This window comes from Littorina saxatilis, linkage group LG1 (genome assembly GCF_037325665.1).
Source record: "Littorina saxatilis isolate snail1 linkage group LG1, US_GU_Lsax_2.0, whole genome shotgun sequence".
NCBI lineage: Eukaryota > Metazoa > Mollusca > Gastropoda > Littorinimorpha > Littorinidae > Littorina > Littorina saxatilis.
In genome coordinates, this window is record NC_090245.1 from 19,573,337 (window position 1) to 19,584,168 (window position 10,832).

Below are 10,832 nucleotides of genomic sequence, written 5' to 3' on the forward strand. Positions count from 1 at the left end.
ATATACCGCTGTGACACAGATTTGTCACATGTTGGCTGCATCTTTATAATTACTTATTCGTCAACATTAGAGCGCTATCTTCATCAGTGATTTGTCCAGGATGCTTGCATGCAGTCACGCGCCATAAAATTGTATTTTCACGAATTGTTCCTGGTGTTATGTGCCGCTGCTAAGTTTTGAACAGGATTTAGTTCAAGGTATTCTCTGCCCAGCCATATTTGTCAGTTTCGTTGTTGCTTTATCTCTTGTGGTCACATCACTTTGATTTTACTTGTTTGGGTGTATGTGTATTATTATGCCTGGCGAAGTTTTGTTAGTTAATGATTTATTGACTTGTATATTTTGTGGTTGGTTGTTTGTATTAATATTTGTTGTGCTGTTTTGGGTCACTTTGCTTGGTTGTTTTTTTGGTTTGCTTGGTTGATGTTATAAAGTTTCCTTGCTTGCACAAATTTGAATTGCTACTCAGTATTGTTGGTCCGTTTGTGTGTTAGTTGGATTGGCAGTTTACTTTTGTCAGCTTGTTGGATGGTTGATGGTTGGAAATATGCTTGTTTGCTTTTTCTTTTGGCTTGGCTGTAAGCAAAGTTCATATATGTCAAAGACTCCTTTAACGCTTCAAATGAAAGATGGACATATTTTTGTGTGTGAATTATATATGTGAGCACATTGATATCAGCGTCTGTCCGCCTTCCTGCATGTTTGTCTCTGTTTCTCTGTCTGTCTGTCTGTCTCTCCCTCTCCCTCTCTCTCCCCCCCCCCACCCCGTCTCTCGCTCCCCCCCCCCTCTCTCTCTCTCTGTTTCGTACCGACAACGATTATTATCACTGACACAGTGAACACCAAGTTCTCACTTTTTTCTCTCGACTGATGTTCAGTTTGCTTTTCGTGAGTAGCTGATTTGTTTATCTCTTGTCTGTTTTGCTTCCTTCCTTTTTTAGTTAACACAAATATGCTTACATTTTTCTTCATGATGTTTTGTTCACAATCTGTGCACCCTCACTGTAAACTGAAGTGTTCCGTTTGTGAACACACTTTTTGTAACCAGTGGTGAACACTGTGTGTCGAACGAAATAATTCTACTGAAAAACTTGGTAGCACACATAGCAAACACCATCAAGTGTTTACCATGTGTGCTACTTTTGCTGGTAGAATCGAGTAGTATTTTACACAGTGTTTACTGGGTGGCCGAGTGGTAACGCACTTGCGCTCGGAAGCGAGAGGTTGCGAGTTCGACCCTGGGTCAGGGCGTTAGCAATTTTCTCCCCCCTTTCCTAACCTAGGTGGTGGGTTCAAGTGCTAGTCTTTCGGATGAGACGAAAAACCGAGGTCCCTTCGTGTACACTACATTGGGGTGTGCACGTTAAAGATCCCACGATTGACAAAAGGGTCTTTCCTGGCAAAATTGCATAGGCATAGATAAAAATGTCCACCAAAATACCCTAGTGACTTGGAATAATAGGCCGTGAAAAGTAGGAGGATATGCGCCGAAATGGCTGCGATCTGCTGGCCGATGTGAATGCGTGATGTATTGTGTAAAAAAAAAATCCATCTCACACGGCATAAATAAATCCCTGCGCCTTGAATATGTGCGCAATATAAATTGCATAAAATAAAAATTTAAACAAATTAAAATCCCTGCGCTTAGAACTGTACCCACGGAATACGCGCGATATAAGCCTCATATTGATTGATTGATTGATTGATTGATTGATTGATTGAAAATGTGTGTTCAAAAATGGAACACTTCAGTTTACAGCGTTGAGGTATAGTGTTTTACATTTACATAAAACGAATTAAAAACACTTTTTGTTGTTGTTGAAAGCCCTCGCATTATCTGACAATTCACAGACCGTCATGAAGCCGTTCCTCGCGACCTTCGCCACCCTCCTGTTGGTGTTTGGAACGACCCGGGTATCTACCCACGACCTGGTGGGGGGTGGATGCCTTCTGGCGAGATTTCCTGATGACCTTCTGCAGCAGCTGAAGCAAGAGTCCAACTTCCTTTACCCACCTTCCCCACCCAGTCACGCGCCTGTTCAGGGTCTGCATCTGGCTTTGGAGGGATCCGAGGGTGAGTCTGTGTAGTTTATTGCGGTATGGTTTACTGGCCATCAACTGATAGTGTTTGGGTATGGTTTACTTTACTGTTTCGGATGAATGGTTTAAAGGTATAGTATTTGATCACCATCCTGTTTAGGGTCTGCATCTAGTCTAAGAATGATTGGGTATGGTGAATTATCTTTTCTGTTTTAGAAGGAACTACCATTATATCTAGGTAAAAGGTCATAGCGGATATTTCTTTAAATTGATAAAATCTACAATCTGCAAGTTATTTTCTCTTTGTTTTTCTTTTCATTTGTTGGTCTCTTTTTCCCACACAGGTCTGCGGGTAACATGGATGAACCCTGCACGCCCTTCCATCGGAGGGAAGTTTTACCCGCAATGCATGTTTGGCCCTGAGGGGTCCAACCTCAGCCACGTGGTCAGTGCCCATTTCTACACATACACAGCAGGTAAGCAGAAAATAGTCAGCAAAAAGGAAAAGAATAAGTCCCAAAATGAAGTTGAACGTCACCCTCTGCATTCGTGTGCTTCACTTTGTTGTTGTTTTATTTTATTTTGTATTAGATTTTGAGGTACAGTTTAATATTCCTCTGCATTTTCTTGAGAGACATTTTTGTAAAATACTTTGTGAGCTAAAGGCATGATTTCACATTCTTCAACACAACCTTTTTGGCGACTTTTGCACTTTTCAAAATTTGTTTTTTTGCAATGGCCTAGCTATACTGCACCCCCTCCCGGCACTCTCCGATAAGAATTCCAAACAAAAACCTCAATAAAACGTTTAGACAGACTAATTGAAAATATAAATTTCAGGAGTAAGTGCCCGCAGAAGTTATAACAGATCCCTGGTGTATTTTTGTTCACTGCTCTTTCTTTCCTTCTTTCTTTGTTTCTTTCTTTCAGGAATGTTCGCGCACGTTCTGAACACCGCCGTTCTGGACCTTAGCGTCATCCCATGTGTCAACAAGACCTCTTCACCTTGCGTTAAGGCCTTAGCCTACCAGTGCGGAGACAAAGCCTTCGGGTTCGGCGACGTGCTGCATGCGAACATTCAGGACAAGGTTAGGATGATGATGATGATGATGTTGATGGTGATGATGATGATGATGATGATGATGGTGATGTTGATGATGATGATGATTGATGATGATGATGATGATGATGATGATGATGACGACGACGATGACGGTGCCCGGTGACAACGACGACGATGATGATGATGATGATGATGATGATGATGATGATGATTGATGATGATGATGATGATGATGATGATGACGACGACGATGACGAGGACGACGATGATGATGATAATTTCTACATGAGCAACATGTCTGTTGCAGTGTGTGATTCTGCCTGTATTGCACAAACTCAACATTTCTCAATTTCTAAAAGGTCGTACCCTTGACCCCAGGCCCCCAGTTCGCTGTCATCGGCGACATGGGCGTGCCGCACGGGCTGAAAACCATCGACTCCATCGCTTCGAGGATGAGCGGCGGGGGTTTGGGTGAGGTGGAGATGCTACTGCACGCGGGGGACATCACCTACGCCAACCACTACGGCACCAAGACCCACAACAACAGCTACGTGTGGGTGGAATACATGAACGCCCTGCAGAGCGTTGTTGGCAAGGTGCCGTACATGACTGCTCCTGGCAATCACGAGGTAGGTTTGTGTCTGCATGATTGTCTCTTTCTGTTTGCACAAGACTAACCGCGCGAAGAAGAAAACAACAGCTACGGGGTGTGGGTGGATACATGAACGCTCTCTTCAGTGCCGTGCATGACTGCTTCTGGCAATCACTGCTGTTATTCTGTTTCTGTTTGCACACTGAGATTCAAATGAAAACAAAACGAAGAAGAAAAGAAAACACCAACAGCTACGTGTGGGTGGACTCAATGCATGCCGTACGTGACTGCTTCTGGCAATCATGAGGTAGGTTTTTGTCTGTTTCTGATTGCTTAAGGCTCAAATGAAAGCGAATAAAACCAAGAAGAAACGAAAATAATGGTTACGTGTGCGTGGACTACATGAACGTTCTTGCCGTGCATGACTGCTTCTGAAAATCATGAGGTGGGTTTTTGTCCTTGTTACTCTGTTTGCACAAGACACAAATGAAAGCGAATAAAACGAAAAAGAAACGAAAATAATACCATGTACGTGTGGGTAGACTACATGAACCCAGCTTTGCCGTCAGAGCATGGCAAGAAAGGTCAGTGTCGTACATGATTGCGACTGGCAATCACAAAATACGTAGGTTTTTATCTGTTTCTGTTTATACATAACGAAAATGAAAACGAAGAAGAAAAGAAAACTGAACAACCGTGAGTGGCCGTAGCTTTCTGTGAGTTTCCCAAATCCCAGTGCAGGCGGCTGATTACACCCGTAAACACGCACACACCTCGCTAGCGCGATCGACTTTGTTGCTGCTAGCTTTCCACTGCATGGGAGGAAGCCGCGTAGGCCTACCCGAATTTCCCAGCGATGGGACAATAAAGGAATGAACTGAAAATGAAATTCAATTCAGGCACGTCTTTTACTGTTGCAGGCACAGTTTGAGTTTGCTGCCTACCTGAACTGGTTGCCCATGCCGAACAAAGCCAGCAGTTCTGACTCTCCCTTCTGGTTTTCCTTTGACTACCTCGGTGTGCACGTGCTGTCGTTCTCCACAGAGCATGACTTCACTCCAAACTCCACGCAGCATCGATGGATTGAACAGGTTTTTGTGTTGAAAGGTTGATGACGGATGTGTCAGTTGCGCGGTGTGAGGGAGTGTGTGTTTGTGTGTGTGTGTTTGTGTGTGTGTGTGAGTGTACGTGTGTGTGTGTGAGTGTACGTGTGTGTGTTTGGTGTGTGTGTGTGTGTGTGTGTGTGTGTGTGTACGTGTGTTTGGTGTGTGCCGTGTGTGTGTGTGTGGTGTATGTGTGTGTGTGTGTGCTCGCGCTCGTCACGGCGTGCGTGCGGTTGCATGTGTGTTTACGTGAGTGTAGAGGGGACGGATGTCGTCTTGTAAGTGATATATTGTCACGAGTCATCATTATTGCTATTGTAAAGGGCTGTCAGGGCAGTTTTAAAGGCCTACTAAAGTGCAAAATTTTTATTCGCCGAAAACATGTGTAATAGCAATCTGGTAAATGTTCCGAAGACCATTTTGTAAAATTTTGCGTGGCTGATTTTTTATTGAATAAAAACCGATTCCGCGCACCTGTCTATTCTGCGAGAGACACCCCCGGTGCCAGTGACGTCATGAGTGTAACACGGCCTTCAAGAGCAACATGGCCGACGGTGTTAGTAGCGCTGCCACTGCGAGTACGTATGTTCGAAAAGAGATTCCATCTTCGAAGCGGAGAAGATATGGCTTCGCCTGTGCTGTCGCTGAGTGCAGCAACAATCATGGTAAGGGTCATACCATGCACAGGTTTCCTGATGATGCCGACACTCAGAGGCAGTGGCCGGTCAAGTTTGTGCAAACTTGCAGAGCGGATTTTGGTCCGAAGTTTGGGACACCAAATCAAAATTCGAGAATATGCAGTTTGCATTTTAACTCTGACTGCGAGGGTGATGATAATGATGATGAAAATTATGATAATGATGATTATGATAATGATGATGATCGAATGAATGGAGCAAAAGAGAGCGATAACTAGAAACATGAACATCAGCATATACAACAACAACAACAACAACAACAACAGTCTGCGTGTGAGTGTGTGTGAGTGTTTGTTTGTGTATACGTGAGTGTTTGTGTGTGTGTGTGTGTGCCTGGTGTGTGTGTGTGTGTGTGTGTGTGTGTGTGTGCCCGGTGTGTCAGTGTGTGTGTGTGCCCGGTGTGTCACTGTGTGTCAGTGTGTGTGTGTGTGCCCAGTGTGTCAGTGTGTGTGTGTGTGCACGGTGAGTCAGTGTGTGTGTGTTTGTGTTACTGTTTGTGTGTGCGTCTGTGTTTGAGGTTTGAGTGAGTCAGTGTTTGTGTCTGTCAGCTGTCTGTGTGTGTGTGTGTGTGCGTGTGTGTCAGTGTACGCGCGCACGTTCGCACTCGTGCGGGTATGTGTCAATATTCGCAAATAGTGTACACACACACACACACACACACACACACACACACACACACACACACACATTTTCGTATCGACGTATTTGAGAGAATATTTCTCAGTGAGAATGAATGACTAAATGATCTAAGGGACCAGAACATCAAAATCGCCAATAATGGAGTTACGCAGTAATTCCACGACGACATCATGCATGCAGTATTTGGGCCAGTAGGGTTCCGGTCAATAGAGTTTCGAACGTGTTGGAACCTCGATCTCTTCTAGTAAAGCCTCGTGCAATCTATTACGTCAAAGCAAAGAAACGTCACTCTGAAAGTGTGGCGTGACGTGTTAGTTCTAAAGATTTATCGAGGGTAATTAGCCAGCGCAATTTTTGTTTCTATAATGACGTTTGTCTCGGTGACTTTGGCATCATAAAGCAGTGGAAAAACAGGTCCCTGCCAGACTTGCTTGACATGACCTCATTTACATGATATACACACGTGTGATTTTAACTATTATTATCTCACGGGTGTCTCTCTGACGTATGTAGGATAAATACTAGATCTATACGAATATTGCATGAACATACCGGGCACACACACCACACACACACACCACGGCAGGCACACACACACACACACTGACACACCGGGCACACACACACACACACACACACACACACACACACACACACACACACACAAACACTCACGTATACACTAACAAACACACACACTCACACGCAGACTGTTGTTGTTGTTGTTGTTGTTGTTGTTGTTGTTGTTGTTGTTGTACATGCTGATGTTCATTTTTCTAGTTATCGCTCTCTTTTGCTCCATTCATTCGAGTATCCCCATCATCACCATCACTGATTATCATCATCATCATCATCATCATTATCATAATTTTCATCATCATTAGGCCAAAAAAATAATAGGTGTGGTTACGGTAACATAGCCCAAAAAAATAGGGTAGGAAGGTAGGCAATCACTTCTTTTTTTTTTAAACTTTTTTTTCTAATGTGTACAAATTAAACCTACTTGACAGGGAAATAAGTGTGCGACTCGGGCGTTTTCGCTTTCATTGCGTTTTCTGCACTCGTTTTCTTGTTTTTTTGTGGTTTTTTTTGACAAATGTAATAAAAAGTTATTACGGTCGGCCCCTAAAAATAGGGTAGGTCGGGTTACCGTAACCACACCTATTTTTTTTTAAGGCCTTATCATCATATATATAAGAATATTAAACAACCGTACTTTAATTTATGGTCGTGCCTGCGGTTCTAAAAACAATGCGAACATGGTTGGACGCAGATATTCGATGCTTGCACTTTCGCTCGCTAGCTCTTAGAAAATGCATCATAACTTCCTTATTTTTTATTTCTGTGACTTAAAACTCGGTACAAAGTATGATAATATTGTGAAGATTCTAGATATATAAAAATATTACATGAACATTCTTTATTTTGAGGTTGAGCCTGTGTTCTTAGATCAATGCGAACATGGTCGGACGCTGAACCACGATGCTTTCACTTTCGCTCGATAGATCGTCGCAAAATACATCATAACTCCCTTATTTTTTTATTTCTGTGACTTAAAACTTGGTATAAAGTCAGATAATGTTGTGAAGATACTATATATATATAAAAAAAATAGTACATGTCCATGCTTTAGTTTGGTAGTGCAATGCCGCGTGCGGTCGCGTAGTAGTCAGACCGACCTCTTATGCTGGTCTTTCCGGTCTTTCGTCTTCATCACTCGAACCTTGCGGTTCGAACTGGTATGGCTCTATGCCTATCGCTCCAGAATACGGTAGTTCCGATGTTTCCAACTCCGATTCAAAGTCACTGCTTTCGCACGAAAGCTGCAATTCAGACTCATCCGCGTTCGACATCATGGTAGCCATCAACCACTTATGACGTCACTGGCAGGGGAGAGAAGCAGTAGCAAAAATTTGTCTATTGCTTCCCTTCTCGCTGATTACAGGTGAGATTGAGCACTTTCTCAGGCCGACTACGGGTGATCGGAGCGGAAGAAATTGTTTTGTTTAATATATTTGGTATCCTGATATGCAGCTCTTTCCATATAAGCAATAAAAATGTTGCACTTTAGTAGGACTGGAATTCCTGGTGAGTTGGCGAAATAAACTGTGAAGCGTTTTTCCTTGGTCATAAAATCAATTTTGTCAGGGAATTAGTAAACAAAACAACAACAACAACAACAACAACAACAACAACAACAACAACAACAACAACAACAACAACAACAACAACAACAACACAACAACAACAACAACAACAACAACAACAACAACAACAACAACAACAACGAAAAGATGGAGAGAGACAGGGCTGGTCATTCCAAGCACCTGAATCAAATTGGACCAAGGTCAAGGAAAAGAGCTTATAACGGAAAAAAAACTTCAAACAAACAAACAAACATTCAATGCGCGTAGCTCATAGTAAGTTTCTCAACAGTAATGTGTCTGCAGGATCTCAAACGGGCCAATGGGAACCGCGCACGAGTGCCGTGGTTGGTTGTGATTGGTCACCGCCCGTTGTACTGCAGCAGTCTCATCTGCTGGGAGCGATGTCACGATGAGGCAACCACCTTCAGAAGCAATCTCGAAGAGCTCCTGTACCAATACCGTGTTGATGCGGTGAGTTTGAACAGAAGAATGCCAATAAACCTAAATGGGATGGCTGCAGCTCTAAAAGTGTGTGTGTGTGTGTGTGTGTGTGTGTGTGTGTGTGTGTGTGTGACAGTGTGTGTGTGTTTGTGCGTGTACCCGGGTGTGTGTGTGTTTGTGTGTCAGTGAGTGTGTGTTTGAGTGTCACGGTGTGCGTGCGTGCGTGCGTGTGTGTGCGCGCGTGTGTGTGTACCGATGTGTGTCAGTGTGTGTGTGTGTACTCATGCGTGCGTGCGTGCGTGGGTGGGTGCATTCGTGCATATTTACCTCAAGTCACTGATTCTGCTTTTGTCACGTCTATCCTATGGTTTATGAGGTGAAAGAGAGACAGAGACAGACAGACAGAGCCAGAAGATCGAGACAGTGAGAGGGAGAGAATGGTTTCTTCCAAAGAAATTCCTATTAAAAACATGATGTTCGTGTGTATCAATGGCAGAAATAAATAAAACATTCTCAAGAACTGACTGCAATCAGATTGTGCTTGTTACTTCAGATGATCACAGGTCATAATCACCAGTACGAGCGATCATACCCTGTGTACCTCGGGAAAGCCACGCAGAAAAACTATATCAACCCCCAGGCACCTGTGTACATTGTCGACGGAGCTGCAGGTATGTTGCTGTGGTATAGATATAGATGTATATATGGCTTGCTGTGTCATATCAGAATTACACGAGTTGTTTTTAAAAATATTGAAATGCGATCAAAAACAAGTTCAGAAAGTTTAAAAGGGCAAAGAGAAGCGGGCTTTCCTGCTAAACGGTAGGGCTACGTACTGCGTTATACTGGCTTGTCACTTCAAGCGATTGGTGTGATTGGCAAAGCTATTGTCTTGGTGAAAAAAAACGCAGTGCGTTCAGTTTCATTCTGTGAGTTCACAGATTGACTAAATGTTTTAATTTCGCTTTAATCGACTAGTTTTAGCGTTTGTGTGTGTGTGTGTGTGTGTGTGTGTTTTTACTCGTTTTGTTGTTTTTAGTTTTTGGTTTGTTTGGCAATAATAACGCCGTTATATTTTTTTTAACTGTTTTTTTCACAGGCAACCCAGAGCTAAACGACCCGACCTTTGAGCCGGGCGTGGAATGGCGGGGGAATGACGAGCCTTCAATGGCAACTGGCTTTTTGCTGATGACGCCATCGCAGTCACAGCTCAAGTTTGATTACGTCTTGAGTGACACGGATAAAGTGTTTGATTCTTTCACAATTGTTAGAAAATAAATTACATACATGTATTAGAGCATAAATGAAATTTAAGCTTTACCGCATTAAAAGACATTGTTGCAAGCAATCAGAGCAACCTTATGTTTGACCATATAAGTACATGTATTTCAAGTTCGCCCACAGCGTTGGTAAGTGTACCTTTTAGTGAGGATGTGTGGGTGGAGGGGAGGGGTTGGTGTGTGTGTGTGTTGGGGGCTGGGTCGTTGAAGCAGGGAAAGGGGTAGAGAAGTAATAGAAATGTCGGCGTGAGATGGAAATGGACCCAACACCGCTTGCAGCAATTTGTTTTTGGTAGGCAAATGGTGTCATTCTTATGTGTGGTTTGTGTTTTTAATCAAATGGGTGACAGCAAAAATGTGCCATAATTGGGATTGAAGAACTCACCATTTAAATCGTTCGGTTTGATGCTGGCCTGACTACGTTTCTACAGTCACAGGAAAATGACAGGAACATGTAATTTGCTGCTCAAAATTCTCAATTCCAGTATTACTTATCTATAATGAAAACCATGTGCTATCGGTATATATATGTATGTATCGGTATGGTGTACTGTGATTGCAAACTTGTGCAACATAATCTTGTCTAAAACTAAGATAGATTTTGTTTTTTGCTTTGACTCAGGACGTAGGGTGTAGTCCTGACATGTTAGACTTGTACCATTTGCTTTGTAATGAAACCGTTTGATTTCAACTGAAACTGTGCCTTGTCAAATTCTGTGGTGGTTTTTATTACGTATAAGTATTGCTGACATTTATTCAACAGAATATAAAAAAGGATTTTTTTGTTAGTGTTGTTGCTCTCCTGTGTGTGTGATTTTGGTTTAAATTG

At 42.8% G+C, this 10,832-nt stretch overlaps 1 protein-coding gene across 3 annotated transcripts in view; it reads left to right on the top strand.

Moving 5' to 3' along the window:
* LOC138964054 (acid phosphatase type 7-like) overlaps nt 1-10,786 on the top strand; it is an 18,524-nt gene extending 7,738 nt beyond the window's left edge. For 2 of the 3 annotated variants that reach the window (XM_070335948.1, XM_070335940.1), the window contains exons 2-9: nt 1,852-2,074; nt 2,385-2,516; nt 2,971-3,128; nt 3,463-3,732; nt 4,616-4,786; nt 8,586-8,753; nt 9,277-9,394; nt 9,823-10,786. In XM_070335948.1, coding sequence (XP_070192049.1) covers nt 1,858-2,074; nt 2,385-2,516; nt 2,971-3,128; nt 3,463-3,732; nt 4,616-4,786; nt 8,586-8,753; nt 9,277-9,394; nt 9,823-10,001 — 1,413 coding nt within the window. In that variant the 5' untranslated portion in view covers nt 1,852-1,857 and the 3' untranslated portion in view covers nt 10,002-10,786. Of the gene's footprint in view, nt 1-74; nt 198-1,851; nt 2,075-2,384; nt 2,517-2,970; nt 3,129-3,462; nt 3,733-4,615; nt 4,787-8,585; nt 8,754-9,276; nt 9,395-9,822 lie in introns of those variants that run through there. The other variant, XM_070335954.1, reaches the window with a different exon arrangement.
* The last annotated feature ends 46 nt before the right edge of the window (nt 10,787-10,832 follow it).